The sequence below is a fragment of the Triticum aestivum genome, chromosome 6A (genome assembly GCF_018294505.1).
Source record: "Triticum aestivum cultivar Chinese Spring chromosome 6A, IWGSC CS RefSeq v2.1, whole genome shotgun sequence".
Lineage (NCBI taxonomy): Eukaryota > Viridiplantae > Streptophyta > Magnoliopsida > Poales > Poaceae > Triticum > Triticum aestivum.
In genome coordinates, this window is record NC_057809.1 from 509,413,743 (window position 1) to 509,434,621 (window position 20,879).

At 41.8% G+C, this 20,879-nt stretch overlaps 1 protein-coding gene across 1 annotated transcript; it reads left to right on the plus strand.

Annotated features, from left to right (window-relative positions):
• The first annotated feature begins 6,719 nt into the window (after positions 1–6,719).
• LOC123128184 (uncharacterized) lies at positions 6,720–7,604 on the plus strand. Its single transcript, XM_044548119.1, has one exon. The coding sequence runs from the start codon at positions 6,875–6,877 to the stop codon at positions 7,286–7,288; it is 414 nt and encodes a 137-aa protein (XP_044404054.1). The 5' UTR covers positions 6,720–6,874; the 3' UTR covers positions 7,289–7,604.
• Positions 7,605–20,879: the final 13,275 nt, after the last annotated feature.

Genomic DNA, 20,879 nt, shown 5'->3' on the forward strand with positions numbered 1-20,879 from the left:
TTAGGAAGTCATCATCTTCTAAAACATATTTTTATCTACTCAATCCAGTTAGCAAATAAAGAGTGTGGTGAACTTAATACCTTTCTATCTTTATTTGTTGTTTCTCTTATTCATAGCGTCTTTTCCCCATTTATAAATCTAATGGTGGTGAACTTAAACTTTGCGTAAGGAGAGCCATTCTGTTTTCTTGAACTTAACAACTCTCTATATCCTTATTTATCCAGAAAGCTTTCAGACGATACTCACACCATATGACTCTTTGAAACATATAAATGTTTTTACAGATCTATTACAATCCAAGATTTGTTAATTAATCATATTATTTATACTCATAAGTAGTACAAAGTTACCCCAAAATTGTTAATATGATTTTGGATTATGTATTATGATGCTGAAAAGAACGTTATTGGTGCCCATTAAAATAACAGTATGAAATAACCCTGCATATATTTGTTGGTTTTTAATTTAAGTTTTTCAACTCAACTGAAATTATTATTTGTACTCCTTCCGTTCCTAAATATAATTCTTCCTAGAGACTCCAATGTGAACTACATACGGAGCAAAATGAATGAATCTACACTTTAAAATATGTCTATATACATCTGTATGTAGTCCTTATTGAACTTTCAAAAAAGACTTATATTTAGAAACAGATGGAGTACAACATTTACTGACTTTTATCTCCTATTGGCTATCTGGAACGATTGTGGGTATTAATGAAGAAGTCCTCGTTAGGTGGACTAGCTCAAAATGGAGAAGTATGTTGGTATTTTCGGTTGATTGTTTTAAGCATTTAAGCTCGTAGCAACTTGTAACGTCAATATCTTCGGGATGCCTTGCAATATTTTAGAAAACTATATTTTTTTCCAGCATGATGTGATCTGGTCTGATCTAGCTGCCCTGAGACGTCCAGACCCCATTACTTCTCACATATGGTGATTTTTAGATAGCGTAGACACATGGAGGCAATTTGGAGATCTGATTCTCTCTCCCTCCCTCCCCCCTCTCGGTAAGACTAATATTATAGACCTTCTCCTTGAGTGTGGACGATCTGCACACGGGGGCATCTGCACCCACTTTTTAAAAATGTACTTTTTACGCGTTTTGTAATGTTTAAAAATTCTGTAAAACAATTATGCATACATGTTGGCAAAGGTATGTCCACGGTACAAAATTTTGTGTAAAAAAATATTTTTGTTTTGTCTCAGTAAAAAAGACAAATTTTACTGCTTGTAAATAGCGTTTCACGGCACAAAATTTTGTCTTTTTTGCACAGGCTACAAAATAGGTTGTTTTTCTGTGAAACTTTCTGCACACATATAGAATATGAAGATGTCCACGCACACCCTTTTTCAGAATTTTTTGACATTGCAAAATGTGTTTTCCAAAGTAGGTTCATATGTACCCAGGTTCATCCATGCACTTCTCCCTTCTCCTCCTCAATCCTACCATGTATTATTCGACTTTTGTGCTAATACAGAAAAAAGTATGTTGTAAACTTGTGAGTCGTGAGCAATATTCTCTGGGCAAGTTTTAACCTGCTTATTCACAATTGATGCTGCATGTCAATCGCCCTTTCACCCTTATTTTTGATTTTAATGTCTTAGTGTATGTATAATTAGGGTTTTTCTCCAGTTGGTATTTGAATAGGAGTTGGTCGCTTCCCTTTACATCATAGTTCATAGTACAACACACACATTTCCTTTTGAGTCTTATGTGAATTTCATTTTGAGCCGATACACCAAATCTGAAGTTACATAATTCTAACAAAACTAAAAATTACTATAAAAATATAAATAAATGCCAATAAATTTTTAATCAACAAATGTTATCAAAGATTGATGTATCTACCTCTCCCAAGATAGCTAGGAGTAGCATGTTCTAGAAGATGTGTTTTGCTGCAGCAGTTTCTAAATGGTAAATTGTATGGTTTCAAGTGCCTAAGTTCATTTGCAATAGTTTGCCAGCCAATTGCACATTGCAATTAAGTTTCTGGTTGTAACTTCTTGGAACATTTTTTAAAGGGAACAAAATCATCCATGTGTTAATTTTAATTAATGGAGAATAGCAATGCACACGCTTTCATGAGACAATCGATCTTAAGCATAAAAAACATTCAAGTGTTATTATCATTTGTAATGCAATGCACAATAAAGAGGCCAATGTTTGTGTACCACATTTACTTTGTGCATCAGATATGATAACCCTTTTGTGTATAGGGTAGAATTACATTTTATTATCAAAATACATTGCAAGCGAAGTACATTACAATTATTTCGGCTATATTTTCTATCTATATGAAATTTTACATGCAACCAATACAAATTATGGAAATCCCGTGGCAATGCACGGGCAGTCTACTAGTGTCAATAGAGAACCACTATGTTCAATTGATCACATGTCAGATTTTTATCTTCCTTATTATTCTATATACAACCATATTCTTTAAACCTTCTCTTAGTATAAGTTTTCTAAGGTAATATTTTTATGGCTATAGAGAGGTTCCCAACACTGATCTACTGCTTGAATAAGATAACGGAGGTAAGGTAACACGATGCGAGAAAACACTATAGCTGTTGTGCTTCGCTTGCCCTTCAGTCAGCAAGATTTGTTTCAGCAGCCACCTCCTACCTGTAGTTCAACCTCTCGGGATTCGAAGACCACCGCAAGGATTGGTTACAAGTGTAACACCCTCGATGCGACTATATCTCCCACGTGTCGAGGCACGACTTAGAGGCATAACCGCATTGAAAGCAATGTCGCAAGTTAGGCAATCATCGCAACATCCCATGTAATATAGATAATAAAAAGGGAAGATACATAGTTGGCTTACACTCGCCACGTCAATCAAGTACATAAATAGCATTACAACATCCAAACACTCATGGCCCGACTACGACGCCAAAATAAAAGATAACCCAACATGCGACACGGTCCCGATCACCCCCAACTGGGCACCACTACTGATCATCAGGGAAAGACACGTAGTATCGTTGAGAGTCCTCGTCGAACTCCCACTTGAGCTCAAGCGCGTCACCTGGAGCGGAATCATCAGGCCCTGCATCTGGTTTGGAAGTAATCTCTGAGCCACAGGGACTCAGCAATCTCGCACCCTCGCGATCAAGACTATTTAAGCTTATAGGTAACGCAAGGTAAATATGTGGAGCTGCAGCAAGCGGCTAGCATATATGGTGGCTATCCTGTTCGCAAAAGAGAGCGAGAAGAGGAGGCAAAGCGCGAGCGAGAAACTAGAGGACAACCTGCGCAAGCATTACTCCAACACCGTGTTCACTTCCCGGACACCGCCGAGAAGAGACCATCACGGTAACTCACACTATTGATTCATTTTAATTAAGTTAAGGTTCAAGTTATCTACAACCGGACATTAACAAATTCCCATCTGCCCATAACCGCGGGCACGGCTTTCGAAAGTTCAAATCCCTGCAGGGGAGTCCCAACTTAGCCCATGACAAGCTCTCACGGTCAACGAAGTAATATACCTCCTCCCGAGACGTTCTGATCAGACTCGGTATCCCGGTTCTTCAAGACAACTCCGACAATGGTAAAACAAGTCCTGCAACACCACCCGCTGTGCCGACAAATCCCGATAGGAGCTGCACATATCTCGTTCTCAGGGCACACCGAATAAGCTAAGCGTACGGGAGCCAACGTAACCCAAGTTGCCAAGGGACGGCCCCGCACGGTGCTCTAGGTTGGACCAACACTCAGAGGAGCACTGGCCCGGGGGTTTAAAATAAGATGACCCTTGAGTCCGCGAAACCCAAGGGAAAAGGCTAGGTGGCAAATGGTAAAACCAAGGTTGGGCATTGCTGGAGAAGTTTTATTCAAGGCGGACTGTCAAGGGGTTCCCATTATAACCCAACCGCGTAAGGAACGCAAAATCCGAGAACATAACACCGATATGACAGAAACTAAGGCGGCAAGGGTGGAACAAAACACTAGGCGAGAGGCCGAGCCTTCCACCATTTACCAAGTATATAGATGCATTAAGATAACATGGCAATATAGTGATATCCCAACAAGTAAATAATGTTCCAACAAGGAACGGTCTCCAATTTTCACCTGCAACTAGCAACGCTATAAGAGGGGCTGAGCAAAGCGGTAACATAGCCAATCAACGGTTTGCTAGGACATGGTGGGTTAGAGGTTTGACATGGCAATTTGGGAGGCTTGAAAGCAAGTGGTAGGCATCGTAGCATGGCATAGCAAAAGAGCGAGCATCTAGCAAAGCAAAGATAGTAGTGATTTCGAGGGTATGATCATCTTGCCTGCAAAGTTGTCAGAGTTGACTGGATCCTCGAAAGCAAACTCAACGGGATCCTCGTTAGCGAACTCGTCTCCCGGCTCTACCCAAACAAGACAAACAAGCAAACGAAACACAATCAACCACGCGTAAAGCTCAAACAATATGATGCAAGGATGGTATGCTATGCGGGATGCGATGCGGGATGCATATGCAAGATGTGACAAGGAATGCATGAACCTGGCCTCAACATGGAAATCCAAGTGTGCCACTGGAAATATGAGATGAAATCGCTTGAAAATGATATAAAGAACGCTGGAATCGGAGTTACGGTTTGGAAATGGCAAGCGATTCAAATATGACCACGTTCTGCGATTTACAACAAGTAGTCATCTAAATGCAACAAGATGAACATGCTACAGCACCCAAACATGACCACCAAATACATGGCAGGGATGCATTCATGATGCTTAACAAAAGTCTAGCACTGAGCTACGGCCAATTCATCCATTAACAGGTTCAAACAAGCATGGCAAAAATGCATATGGTAAACAGATCTCAGACTTAGTGAAATTAACACTTGTCTGGAATTTCAGATCAGATAGCACTCTTTGGAGCAACAAAACTACATGCTACAGGACCTGAACATGGCAAAGTAAAGCATGGCATGGATCTACTCAAAGAGCTTAACAAAAGTCCCTTAGTGACCTTGAGCCAAAAGGGACCAGAAAATACAATTGCAAGCATGTGAACATGGCAAAAACATAATCAGGTCTCAGACTTAGAGAAAAACTGGAGCATGCTGAAACAGATATTAAGTTGGCATGTTTACGAGCTCGATGCACTCACTACAGAGCAAGTCATGACAATCTAAGCATACACCCATCAAGAATACATAAAATACAAGCTAGACATGGCAAGAACAATACTATAGCATGCACAGATCAACTACAACATCATCGGCAAAATCGCTAACAAGTAGACAATCTGCCCAGATTCACGAAATGACAAAAGTAGAGCTCGATTGACTCAAGCTAGGGTGCTTCATAATTGCAAACAAAGACATGGATGGATAGAGCACTATAAGATTAACAAAACATCCTTACTGTTCATCCTCAAAAGAGGCACGGATCACTAGGAAACAACATGAATATATGGCCATATGAGATAAACAGATCAAGGACTTTACGAAACTTGACAGGCGGTCTACCGGTAGTAAACCAAGGCCGCTTGGCAAGTCTCGGTCCAATCCGGAAATGTTTAATCCCCACACACGAAAGAAAGGTAGAAATGACCACCAGAGGAGAACGAAGCACCGGAATGCAAAACGGACAACGGGGAAAATGCTCGAATGTATGAGATGAACACGTATGCAAAAGCAATGCACATGATGACATGATAAGAGATGCATGACAACGACAACAACACACGGAGACAAAAACCCGAACCCGAGAAGATAAAATAACTTAACGCCGGAAACGGCAAGAGTTGGAGTACATATTGGGTAAATTACATCCGGGGTGTTACAACAAGAGTCTATTTTCCTTCTTCTGATCTTGCATATATCTTGTACAGTTCTGCTCAATGTTGTGCTTGAAATATGGCATTGGATTGAGCTCATGTGTGAGACTTATGGATTCTGAGCCTTTTGCTTTGTAATGTGTGATAATGATATGTGAGACTTATATATTGTGAGACCAAAGTTATGTGTGATAATTCTGTAATGTGAGGCCTAACTAAGTTCTGTCAATTTTTTGGGTTTTTGCACATATGGTATACCCATGTTGGTCTAACAATGCCTAAATGATGCCAACTGTTTTTTGTCTAATATACTATTGATAATTTTGGGTAAGTTGAAGACTTTTTTGGCAAACAGATTTGAAAATACTGTTTTCAGCCCCTATTTGGTGAAATTTGGGTAGTCTGAACACACTTTTCGGTGTGGTTCAATGTACGAGTTATTTTTACTTTACAATCTGAACACATTTTTCAAGTTCTTTTACATGAAGGCCTTTTTTTCCGAATACACTCTCAGTGAATGCCATGGAGACCTAGCAGATAAGCAGGCTTGTTTGCCTAAAAATATAAAAGAAAGAAAAATTTGTATATTAGTCTTTTTTTGCGAAGAATATATTTATATATTAGTTGAGACGTGCATTTGCATGTGCACGCTTACTAGTTTCACTAAAAATACACTTGGTTCTAATTTGCCAATCTTTTTCTTTTGATTTTTTTTCGAGGAATCATTTTCTTCTGAAATGGACTCCACCGAATTGCAAAACATAGAAAAAGCCCATGTAATAGCAGGCCAGCTCCCCTCTAACGTTTGGGCCTCTGAATACGACGTCTTAGAAAGCGCCAACGCCCAGGCCCACTAACGGTCGGCGGGCACCACCACCACCCAGGCCAGCAAGCCGCAAAGCCACGCCTCCTCGCCGTTGCTTTGCTTTCGTCCTCGCCTTTGCTTTCCCTTTCGTGTAGTACCGAGCAAGACAAAGCTCTCGGCACAAAACCCCCAAACCCCAGGCGCCCCACCCCCACACGCATCGCACACCACCCATCCAACCCATCCCCATCGCAGCCCACGCGCCCGGGACCCGAGCAGCAGCCATGGCCAAGGGAGCAGCCGGAGGAGGGGGAGGGGGCGCCGTGAAGACGGCCCTGGTCGTCACCGGCGGCCTCGTCCTCGCCTGGCTCACCGTCGAGTCCGCCTTGAAGCCCTTCCTCGACCGCCTCCGCGGCGCCGTCTCCCGCTCCACCGACCCCGCCCGCGACCCCGACGAGGACACCACCGCCCCCGAGGAGGACAAGTCGCCCGCCACCGCTGCCGCCACCGCCGCCGTCGCCGCCGCTGTCGCCTCCTCCGTCGCCGAGGAGAAGGACCCCTCTGTCGCCGTCGCCGCGCCCGAGCCGTCCGCGCCCCCGCTCCCTGCCGAGGCGGTGGAGAGCGAGGAGAAGGGAGCGGACGGGGAGGTCGAACTGGGCGAGAAGGGGGAGGCGGCCGTGGCCGCCAAGGCCGAGTGAAGACGACGGTGCTCGCCTCGCCTGGCTCCACTTCTGAATCGTACGCTGTGAATCTAATCTACGCGTCTGGAGGTTGTGATGGATGATGCAATGTTTTGAACTCTGTTATCGGTATCTGCATCTTTAGGGCCCGTCTTAAGATTGAGGCTTACCCTGGGTCAATTTCCGACATTTTGCATTCAGTACTTGATGTCATGATATATACATCTGTATGGATGGTTTCATTTCCCATGGAAACCGCTTGCTATTCCTGTGGACAGGAAACTTATTGTCACATAGTTTGTTCTAGCTCTTGAAGCTGCATGTGGTTCAGTCATTTTAATCAGTCGCCAGGGTAATGGTGATGTGGTGCATCATTCAATTATTTAGGGCTGTCTTTCCTGCTTGGTTTATGCATCTCCTCTGAGGGAGAAGTTATCTCGTCCAACATTACATAAAAACTGCTTTGCTTATGCTGTTGATAGGAAAATTATAGTGACATATGTTGTTCTACTTCTTCAAACTGCAAGTCTGCAAGGTTGTTCAGTTGTTTAAGTATTTCTTGGGCTAGTGAAATGATATGGTGCATCATTCAATTATTTTGTGCTACTTTTCTTGCTTTCAGATTTTTCTCTGTGAATAAGTTATTCCTATTATGCTTCTAAATAGTGTTATGTTACCTGTTAATCCTATTTTGATGCTGCTAGTTAGAATTCTTATTATTTGATATCTGTATATTTTACTACTCAGCTCAACTTAGCAGCGTGGTTACTTACTAGTTACATCAGTATTTACTATATATTATTGATGTTCCTATATGTTAGTGCCCGTGCATGTTTTTTTATTTTCTCGTTTAGAAGTAGTTTGCTTATATTACCATCTTGCTAGAAATATTCAGGTTTTCATAGGGATTCTCCAGGTCTTTTGTGGCAACAAATGGTTTGGTAATTTCCATTTCTAGATCACTTCTTGAACCTTTCGGTATTTCCATGTAACATGTTTGCCCAGTGCCCGGTACTACTTTTTTCTGTATTTAACGCTGAGCTGTTGTATCTATTTGCTGAGTAAGACGGTAGACCCTGCGAGGAAGTCCAGCCAATTATATGTCTTGAAAGGATGCAGCATTTTTCTGTCATTCTGTTTTAAGTTGTAGCTACAAGAGGTTTCTGAACTCAGTACTACTCCCTCTGTTCCAAATTAGTTGACTTGAATTTGTCTAAATACTAATGTATCTATACTTATTTAGTGTCTAGATACATCCGTGTCTAGATAAATATGGGTCAAGTAATTTGGAACGGAGGGAGTATTTAAGAAGAAAGTTTTCACATTACCTGCTACAGGATAACGGTATACATTTGGAATCAAAGTCATGCTAAGTCAGTCACATTATTGCGTCATGCATGAAACATAGTTTGTTAGTACGTATCTGTAATGATAGTACTTAACTATTATGCTTGGATATATTAGTGTTGTTTTCTGCATTTAGTCATCATTTGTATATGTGTCGACAAAGCTGTTAATGTTTAACATTATTCTGCAGAAGTTATTAAGCACAACCGTTTGATGTAGAAATACCATTACTGTACTAAGTTGAGATGACATGAATGCTTCATGCACTACATGTAGTCTGTTAGAAGTGTATCTGGTGTTGAAATGTCTTAAGTATTATTCTTGGCTAAACAATTGACGGTTTCCGCCTTTAATATAATTTGTATATGTGGCAACAAAGCCGTCGATTTTAGACATTATTATGTGGAAGATGCTCTTAAATATCTAGAGTATTATGCTTGTCTGGTGTTACATTGATATGGAGGCGGCAAAGCTTATCTGGTGTTAAAATATCTAGAGTATTATGCTTAGATAGACTAGTGAGTTTCTGCATTTAGTATCATTTGTAGATGTGGCGACAAAGCTGTCGATGTTAGACGTTATCACGCATTACAGTTCGATAGGGAGGGCAGCAATTATTGTACTAAGCTAATACTACATTATTACTTCATGCACAACTTTGTGGTCCGTTAGTAGCTTATCTGGAATTAAAATACGTGGAATATTATGCTTGGATAAACTAGTGAGGATCTATGCATTTAGTCATCATTTATAGAGGTGACTGCAAATCTGTTGATTGGTAGACATTATGATGCAGATGCTATGATTGATTACTGACGTTATGCTGTGTTAGCATGATAGTTCGCTGATTAACAATATTCTGTTACTAAAATGTCTCATATTAAATTCTGCAATACTATGTTTTGGTGAAGTACTGATGCTTCTGCATTTATGCTGCAGTTATACATCCGACAACAAAGTTGTTAATTATAATTGCTACTTTAGGTTCCAAACTGAAGTAACGCTATTTTAGTAAACTAAGAATTAGTCTCCTGATTTTCAGGTGATGCATTTTAGTTTTTCAAATGCGGCATCAGAACACAGGGGTAACATTGTTTTATTTTCATGACTATCCTTAGGCTCAAGGCTCAACGCATAGTCCGTTAGTAACTTATCTGGAACTAAAACATGTGAAAAGTTACGTGTGGATAAACTAGTGAGGATTTAGGCATGTAGTCATCATTTGTAGAGATGACCGCAAAACTGTTCATTGGTAGGCATTGTGATGCAGATGCTATGAGTGGTTACAACTTTATGCCGTGTCAAAGCATGATCACATCATAGCTCGATGATTAACAATTTTTTTTTTGCTGAATTGTCTGGTCTTCAATCCTTTAGTACTATTTTTTGGTAAAGTACTGATGGCTTCCGCATTTGTGCAGCAGTCATACATGCGATAGCAAAGTTATTGATTATAGCTGCTATTCCCTCCGTTCCTAAATATATGACGTTTTGGTAGTTCAAATTGAACTACCAAAACATCATACATTTAGGAATGGAGGGAGTAGATGTTAAGGTTCCAAACTGAAGTAGCACTATTTTAGTAAACTACTCCCTACGTAAAGAAATATAAGAGCGTTTAGATGACTAGCTCTTCTATTTCTTTACAGAGGGAGTAATAATTAGTCTCCTGATCTTCTGGTGATGCATTTTAATTTTACGAATGCGGCATCAAAACATAGGTTACTTATTTTGTTCTCATTACTATCTGTAGGCTCATGCACGTGCTCACCTAGAACTGAATCAAGTTTCCTGTTCAGTTTTGATAACTCAGTAATGATTTAGTATTTACTCTACTATACTGCGATGGCATGGTAATTGACGCTAAATGTTTAACTTTAAACTACATCTTATGTTATTGGGATAAACAAATAACAAATCTCAATCCTGTTACTCGCTTAATCAGAAAGCTTAAGTGATAAGTTGGTATGGAGGTTTGGTTCAGAACAGCACCCGCAATTTGGTTTTAGACATATTTGTTAGTTATTGTTTGTGGTGTTGTCATTTTCTGTATCATTTATGATTACCCCTACTTCCTGGTCTTAGTGTTGGTTAACTAATACTCCCTCCGTTCCTAAATAGAGTATACGTCATTCTATAGAGATTTCAATATGGACTACATACAGATGTATATGGACACATAGTTTAGAGTGCAAATACACTCATTTTGCTCCGTATGTAGTCCATTTTGGAATCTTTAGAAAGACTTATATTTAGGAACGGAGGGAGTATAACTTAATTGTCTCAACTGGTCTTCGCTCGACAGTGAACATCATTCCGTCCAAATTGCGACTATAATACTTGCTTGAATATGTAAGGTATAGATGAGGGAATTCGCCGCATTGTACCCATGATCAGATGACATAAGGTATAGATGAATATGATAGAATGGTCAATTTTCATATAAGGTGCCCCATAGAATTGGTATGAATGTGACATTAGAGCACATGTAACGGTCAGTTGCTACTTGCTAGCATGATTTTGTGATAGTTTCATGCAGCATGAGTAGTTCTATTTAGTACCCAGTCCAGAATTAAAGTCTATTGCAGTTCGTTTGTCAAATCTAATGGTGGTTTCTGCAATTCAGCAGTTAAAATATGTAATGATAGTTTGGTAGGTGCCAAACGTTGTGTATTCATAATCAAGCAACATTTGTTGCAGTAAACTAATCATTGACTTATGGGACTGAAGGTTTCTTTGGGTTATATTGACGGCTGAAGACATGTGATTTGTCAGTTCTTCATAGTTACTTTCAGTTCACACGCATTCTGCAAGGTAGTAGAACTCTGTAAATCTTGTTTTAATTCAAAATAATGAAGATATGTTTGTGGCAATTATATTTGCTTGCCTATGTTAATAGTCCTGTTCCTGACTTGGTTGTGCGATTCTGTGGAAAATACACATTAGCATTCCAGTTGCAAAATTTGCCACTTTGTCATAATGCCATGTTCTGCATTTTAGTTTTGTTGGGCAAGAGGCGATTTAAGTGTAAATATGGTTTATTGATTTGGGCGCGTTTTGTGATCTGCCTGTAGCATAATTTAAACTACACAACCTTTGAGGGTTTTAAGCAGCATACTACTAAAAAGGGATCTTTGGTGGCATATCAGTTGCCGCACACGACAAAATGCTGAATACACTTGTTTGGTCCTTCATCTTTATGCATGCATTATTCATGTGTACATGCTTGTTGCCAAAAAAGTGAGATTCTACTGGGAATGAAACTGCTATTACTAATTAGGATATTGTCAAAGTGATGGCATTGCTGCTTACTTGTTTTGGGATTAGGGAAGTGCTGTCGAATTCTTATACTAATAAGCTGAATATTAGCAATAAGGATTGACATTGTAATGAAAATCAATAGTCATTACTCAATGAGAATTATCATTTGAGTGTCTTGTTTGATTGCTGTCGTGCCATGACTGGTGATCGCATACTCCTCTGGTGTCATCATTTTTATGTCTAATGCTTTCTGTCAGCATTGGGAGGCACACCAATGATGGCACATTTCTTTTTATGCTGACATTGTCTTATTTTTATTGCATATATTGGATATAGGAATTATGTTATTTGGTCTGATGAATGCTTGATGCTACATTTGCATGCAGTACCAAATGTCGCATCTAATCCTGTAGGTTTGATGTATGTAAGTTGGTTAATTGTGTTGGATTTTTTAGTTGGTTCCATTTGAAGCGGGCATCGAGCATCTAGCATAACTTTGCATTTGATAGACTTTTTGCGAACCATGAGTGGGAGGGGAACTATATTTTGGGTTTTCAAAAGTTGGATAGGAGGGAACCAAAGCCAAATATGTAGCACATGGTTAATGAATCATAGGAGTATATAGGAAGATATGCATACCACACATTGCATATATCTTCCAAGCCGTAAGATATTAAGTATGAAGATATGTATAACGCATATTGCATATATCTTCAGCCATTTGACATTAACTACGAAGATATGCATACCACACATTGCATATATCTTCCAACCCATGACATAACCCCCCCCCCCCCCAACCCCCACTGACTTTATATTGAATTAAACTGACTTTATATTAAATTAGCATCACCGACCTTACATACACAATGTACATTGTGATTACACATCCTTTAGGTTAATTAGTTCTCTTCTTTCTATGTACATTGTGATTGTGGATAGGTTTGTTGATTACATATCCTTTAGGCTAATCAAACGGACTAGTTAATTTTTAGTATATGTTTTTTTTCTCAAAAAGAATATACTGGTTCAGTATCCTTATGCGTGCATGTCAACATGTTATGTACCACACTGATCAAACAGTGCAAATAAATTCAGCATGTGGATGCACATGGTAGGTTCTTTGTATTTCATAATATCATAGTAATAATAGACAGGCATTAGAGAACACTAGAAAAACGCTCGTGCGTTGCAACGAGGCCACATTAACTTTAAAAGTTTAATACTAATATTATCATACATATCAAGTGACATTAGCGACCTTTTTTACGATCAAATCCTCTCACACACACTCTCTCACTCCCTCTTCCTCACTCTCTCCCCCCCTCTTCCTCTCTCTCTCTCTCTCACACACACATGCATATTCATTTTATTGGGTATGGGACCATAATCCATCTATTTCACATACACACGCTAGTGCATAATAATATGGATTATGTGTATTATATTTGCCACCACAACTGAGGGAATTAATTTCATGTAAATCGGCCAGCCACAACTCCAAGAATACGCGGAGGAGGTGGCCCGGGTCGGCGTCGGCGCCGTCCGGCGCGGGCCATGGGCCCGCTTCCAAGTACGTCCGCACGTCGGCCACTCACGCCGGGTCCTTCAAGTGCCGCTTCCACTGCACCAACTCCCAGGGCCACGGCCACGGCCAGGGCCAGGGAAGCCGCCCTTTCTTCGCCCCCTTCATCGGCCGCGGCCAACACGGTGCCGCGGTATCTGGCCTCACCGTCCTCGTCCTTCGGCACCGTCGCGACCCAGTGACGCAGCCCAAGCATCGACCTTGAGAATCAAGAATGCTCGACAATGGAGAGGGAAGGGAAGATCGTATACATGTCATAAGAAAGGGAGTTTATTTACTGCTCCCTCGATGTATTGTTTCCTTTGTTTGGAGATTGATTACCATCCGTGAGTTAAGGTAAGGTTAATGTGATTGAGCGATTTTTCTGAAAATCAATTATTTGTTTTCTAATTAATGTGATTGAGTGATTTAAGGTAAGGTTAATTAATTTAGATTTGATCTTTAGAGATTGTTCGTGATTGATTCTATATTACTAAATAACTTGCACCAGTATGAAAAGTTCTGATATGTTTAGATTTTTTTGTTGTGTGAGAGGGTGATGTGAAAATAAACCAATGAAGTGGGGGGGGGGGGAGGGGACGGAAAAAAATCTAGGAAAAAACCAGCGAAGATGGGAGGAGGTACCAAAAAAAACCATGGGAGGTGAGACAAAAAAAACCCTGAAAGCCCAACTGCTCCATTAGGAGTAGAGATACACCAAGTTTTTATGTTCAAACAAAAATCTACATCAAGTTTTTATGTTCAAACAAAAATCTACACCAAATTAGAATTCAAACATGTTCCAAAAAATGGTTGTAGACGCCATAAATACTTGCTTATATTTTCCCCTTTGAGATATATCGATCCAAACAACAAAGATCAGTAGTCCGTAAGAAATGCTCTTTTACACTAAACAAAAATAAATTAAATGTGTTTGAATCTTAAAATAGGCAAGATATTCATCATATCATATATGAAGTTCCGAACAACCAAGAACACAATAAGAAATATCTTAAACAAATCAAACACAATAAGAAATATCTTAAACAAATCAAACGCTAGCATGAATCTTTCTTAAACATGATGCTCTTCGACATTAAGTATGAAGATGTGCACCACACAATGCATATATCTTCCAAGCCATTCGACATAAGTATGAATATATGTATATTATATATCATCCATGCCCTTTGACATAGTATGAAGATATGCATACCACACATTGCGTATAACATCTATGCCCTTCGACGAGTTTTATTGAATGTACACCATCCATTGTGTGTATGTGCATACCACACATTGTGTATAATATTCATGCCCTTCCATAATTTTTATTGAATGTACACCACCCATTATGTGTATCATCCACGTGATATGTATAACACACTTTGCATATATCATCAATGCCTATGGTGATTAAGTACGTAGATACGAAGGACATCCACACACACACACACATGTTGCAGTTGCTTGCGGGGTGTCATTTATTTCATATATATCTTGAATCAATTGTTAATGAACTATCCCCTAAAGTCGAGTAAAGTGGTCGCAATATATTATGGTGACATTGTTTCAACCATGTTGCTTTGTTTTCGTTCTGCATGCCGAGTTGAAACGCGCCTCGTTCGTCAGCTCCGGTCTACATGCCCTTGCTGGTCATCACTTCCATTTGTGTACAAATACAATCATCTCTACACAGAGAATGGAGGAACTTGCACTACTGTAGGTTGCTGCTAACGCGACACTACGATCAGAGACCCTTTGACGAAACTGTGTGCGATGCATTAATCACAAACAATGATGTAAAAAACCCGTCAAAAAAGATGCAAAACGTTTGCGATGATGGATACATCAAACACGGTTCAGATTTTAGTTGCGTGTGCGATGCAGGACATACGATTCAGTTCAGTTAACTGTTTGCGATGTGGCAGAACAAAAGAAACAAGCAGCCATATGAAGGCATGTGCGATATACAGTTTACAGTTCACTCGGATGAACTGTTTGTGATTAGGCAACACAATAGAAACGGTCAGCCAAATTAAAGTGTGTGCGATATACGGCAACACAGTTCACTCGGATGAACTGTTTTCGATTAGGCAACGCAACAGAAACGGTTTAACCAGATCAAGGTGTGTGCAATGGAGGGCATATAGTTCATTCCGATAAACTGTTTGTGTTGAGCCAAGAGAATAGGAACATTTCACATAAACAAGATGTGTGTAATACGCGGCAAACATCCAATTACACAGATGGCTAGTACACACATGACATTTCCACACACCAAAGTAAACTATTATATGCATAATTAATTAGGATAAACGATCATCTGATCATCATCTACTTCTTGTGCTAGCTCGATGTTCGTTCTATTCTAAGTTTCCATTAATTGATGGCATTTTATGAACACGCCACAGTTTCCCGCCATTTCCTCACTGGTTTCCCGCCACCCAGCGATATTGCGCATACACCTAGGCGACGCACGATGCACGGAGGCAACAAGCATAGCCTATAGCACATCCACCTTTTTCAAGCATGCCAACCCACCAAAGCGTCGCCTCTGCCATCAACCTTGTTGACAAGGAAAACGAGCAGGCGCCACGGCCCGTCGAGGCTGAGGCACTCCCCGGCAACGCGATGGACGATGCCGTGACGCGCGTCATCGCCAGGGTTGAGCAGACCCTTGGCGCATGGCGCTTCAGCGCCGCGGATCAAGATAGGCATGTCAGCGCGGAGAGGCTGCAGCTCACCGCGCAACATGATCGATGGCGCGCCGCAGAGCAAGCTAGGCACGTCCGCACCGATAGGCTGCGGCTCACTGCCGGCGAGACCGTTGGAGCGCAGAGCGAGAGGCGCGACGTGGCGCACAGCAAGAGCGGATCCATCGGCGCTTGCCTGGTGTCGACAGGGCGTCGCAGCTGGGTACACGTCCCGTCAGTACCCCCATTCCTCGCCAGGAGTGGGCAGAGGCCCTCTGCACCGTACTTGCACCAGAGGTCGGCCGCACCGTACTTGCACCGAACGCCCGCTACGCCGTTCGCATGGGTTATGTCGTTCGCCTTGTCCGCGGCCCGCTCGATGCCAACGCGCTGGTCGGTAGGCTCGACCGCCTCCTTGGCCCAGGTGTTCACCTGGGCACAGTAGAGGAACATGACCGTCGCATCCTCGAGCTGGTGATCTTTGATGAAATAGCCAACTTGGAGCTCGAGATCGCACTCGAGATGTGCCGCGAGCGTGTTGACAACTTGGACGAACGCCTGCACGAGTTCAGGCAGAGCCGAGAGCTACCGTAGGCAAGGGCTGCTGGTCATGGTCTCATGGACGCATTTTATTTTGTTGAGTCATTTCGACGTGGATAGCTATGTATTCACATCAATCATAGTATTCCTCTGTTTCAATGTGTGTACTCTGTTTTCCATTTTTATATGTTCTGTTTCAATGTGTGTATATATGCTTTTCATTATGTATATGTGGATGATAACAACTAGATTCAAATTAGTATACAAAAACAGATAGAACATGGAAGTCATAATATATATATGTAAATTGTTCATTAGTTCATCACATAATATATATAATATCATCACATATACGTGATGATACTTAACTAATAGGTACAATACATAAAATTGAAAACAAACAATACAAAAACTAATAATCCCTCCCGGGGCTAGTATTCCGGCAGCCCCTCGCCAGCAGCTCCCTGGTGCGCAGCGTCTTCCCAGTGCGGAGGCAGTACTCCGCCTCCTCCGCCTCGCTGCGCTTGATGTACCGATCTGCCTCTTACTGGCGAATGACCACGAACGATCTTGCCATTTCGTTGGGTGCCCACCAGAGCTCCTCGTCGGTGGCACGTTGGAGCTTATCGGCCCACCTTCATGCAGTGATGAGGCGCCCAGCGCCTTTGACCTTCCTCACAAAGTACCCGTCTTCGTACACCTCCTCCGCACAACGACGCGCCCGCCCCAAAAGCTCAGCCGCCTCCTTTTTCCAGGCGGCATCACGGGCTTCACAGGCCGCCTGGTACCTGGCTTCCTCCTCAGCCATCTCTTTCTTGAACGCCACCTGCCTGGCTTTCTCAGCCGGCGACAGCGACTTCCACAGACAAAGATTGTACTGGCCCCAAAACCAATCCAAACTCGGGGGCTCCGGTGCAACCTCATCCGGCGGCGCGTAGGGGTCCTCGTCGCTGCTATTCGAGTGAGCGTTCTTGGGGGGCGGCGACTCCTCGTCGGCGCGTGGGTAGACCGGCGGCGCCATGACAGAGATTTGAGAGAGGGAGAGAAAGATAGAAAGAGAGAGAGAGAGAGGGCGAGCGTGGGGAGGATGTAGATGAGAATGCAGACGTGATGACGTGAGCAAGGTAGTATTTATCGGCGACCGGAATCTAGATCGACGGGAACAGTACACACGCCGGTCACCGGAATTTATTGTAGTTTGAATTACACACGATTCCCGCAGCAAAATCCGTGTGTGAACATAATAGCTGACGGTTTTCAATACAGAACCGTGCCGGATTAATGACCCCCGCCACTCACCTACCAAAACCTCGAGCCACGAAATAGAGTGCCAATCGTGTGAGGGCCCGTTGTCGTGCCAGATCTTTAAATTTTCTTTTTTAAGCACCAGATATTTACATCATCTGATGATTTTTTAACTCGCACACAAGTACACAAAAATATGATTTTTCAAACCATTATGGTTAGTGGTTGCATGTGGATGTAGTTCAAATTTGAATTATGGTCATTAAATGGCTAGAAAATCACTTAAATGTCTTTAAAAGGTCAAATAACCCCTAGAATTTTCCAAATTTTCACATGATAGTTGTAGTAGTGCACCTTAAACATAGAAAACATTTGAAGGCCGTAAGAGGAAGCTATCTCCCATTCGTCATCAAACATGCATTGTTCCCTCTCGGAACCACGAGCCTTCTAGTGAGTTGCTCCGGTTTGTGAGGGGTGTGTGTCCAAGCTTTCGTCAAACAAGCCAATTTTTTTACCACATCATCTTGGTGGCATGACATTATATGAAGCAAGGTTTCATGTTTTTCTGATTATTTTTTAATTTTTTGAAATTTAAATGCCATGGCACTCCATGGATGTGTCCATGCCGTGAGACCAATATGTTCGAAAATTCTTTCTAATTTACTGCACATGGAATTAACTCGCACACAATTACACAAATATGATTTTTTAAACCGTTATGGTTAGCCGTTGCATGTAGATGTAGTTCAAATTTGAATTACGGTCATTAAATGGCTAGAAAATCACTTAAATGTCTTTAAAAGGTCAAATGACCCATGAATTTTTCCAAAATTTCACATGATAGTTGTATTAGTGCACGTGAAACGTAGAAAACAATTTGAAGGCCATAAGAGGTAGTTATCTCCCATTCATCATCAAACATGCACTGTTCCCTCTCGGAACCACGAGCCTTCTAGTGAGTTGCTCCGGTTTGTGAGGGGGTGTGTCCAAACTTTCGTCAAACAAGCCATTTTTTTACCACATCATCTTGGTGGCATGACATTACATCAAGCAAGATTTCATGTTTTTCTGATCATTTTTTTGTTTTTTGGAATTTAAATGCCATGTCACTCCATGAATGTGTCCATGCCATTAGACCAATATGTTTGAAAATTCCTTCTAATTTACTGCACATTAAATTAACTCACACACAAGTACACAAAAATGATTTTTCAAACCATTATGGTTAGCTGTTGCATGTACATGTAGTTCAAATTTGAATTACGATAATTAAATGACTAAAAAATCACTTAAATGTCTTTAAAAGGTCAAATGACCCCTGAAATTTTCCAAAATTTCACATGAAAGTTGTATTAGTGCATGTTAAATGTAGAAAAAATTTGAAGGCCGTAAGGGGAAGCTATCTCCTGTTCGACATCAAACATGCATTGTTCCCACTCGGAAACACGAGCCTTCTAGTGAGTTGCTTCGATTTGTGAGGGGTGTGTGTCCAAACTTTCGTCAAACATGCCGAATTTTTTACCACATCATCTTGGTGGCATGACATTACATCAAGCAAGATTTCATGTGTTTTTTATCTTTTTTGGAATTTAAATGCCATGGCACTCTCCATGCTTAATTGTGTCATAGTTGTTAGACCAATATGTTTGAAAATTTCTTCCAATTTACTGCACATGGAATTAAATCACACACAAGTACACAAAATATGACTTTTCAAACCGTTATGGTCAGCTGTTGCATGTACATGTAGTTCAAATTTAAATTACGGTTATTAAATGGCTAGAAAACCACTTAAATGTCTTAAAATGTCAAATGACCCCTGAAATTTTCCAAAATTTGACATGACAGTTGTATTAGTACTACAAAATTTCTCGTATATTTAAAACACCATCCGGTGGCACTTTACTCCAAATTTGTCTTTCACAGCTAATAAAAATATCCACAATATCACACACAATTTGTTTGTAGGAACCGTTTGCGATGAAAATTTTGGGTCTATTTAAGTCTTCCTCCTTAAGCTTCGCCGACTCGTCTGCTTCAGTGCCAGCAACCCCCGAATCCACGAATCCCGATCCCCATTATCGCACCCCATTCTTGCAAAGATGACACCATGAAAACGCTTCATGAAGGCCCGTACGATGGCCGCGTCCTCCCCGAGCGCCGCCGCCCGCGCCGAGAGAGCGCGACCGCCTACGCCGAGAGGGCCGCCACATCCGCATTGAGCATGGCCGCATCCGCCGAGAGGGCGTCTGCGGCAGCCGAGAGGGAAGCTGCAGCAGCCGAGACGGCTGCAGCTGTTGCTGCGACGGTGGCTGCAAACGCCGAGAGTGCTCGAGCTGCCATCCGTGCCGCCGATGTCGCCCTGGCCCGGGTCGAGGCCATCCATGCCAAGATCAAGGACGCACACGCCAAGATATTTCAGGCCACCTCGGAATCCAGCATGCAACCCACATACGAAAAGGCGAAGTTGGCCATGGAGCACCTGCTTCCTCATGAGATCGCCGAGCGGGAGCTCGAGATGGAGGAGGAGGCGGAGATCGAGGAGCGCCGGGAGGAGGAGTTGCGCGTGGCCGAGGTCGAGGTAGAGAAGAGTATGTTCGTCAAGGAATCAGCGGTGGAGTACCAACGCGAGCTCTGGCGTAGCCACTACTACGAGTACTATAACCTTGAGGACGACGCTGAGGACGAGGACAAGGATGCAGTCTACTTCAGCAGGGGGACGCGGAGTCCACCCACGGCGGCATTTCGCCAGGACAAGTCATCGACGTCTCATCTCACACCGGCGATGCATAGGCCGGCGTGACGGCGTATTTTTTAAAATTATGCATACTTAGGCTTTGTTTTTAATGCCGGTCTTTTGTTAGAGCAATGTTTAGGTCAACTGACTCTGTTTAATTACTAAAATTGCTCGATTCAGTAAGTGTGGTATGTGTGCTGTACGCTCTTTTGTGTGCCC

Coding starts and splice junctions, on each gene's coding strand:
- LOC123128184 (XM_044548119.1), top strand. CDS start 6,875: ATGGCCAAGGGAGCAGCCGGAGGAGGGGGAGGGGGCGCCGTGAAGACG.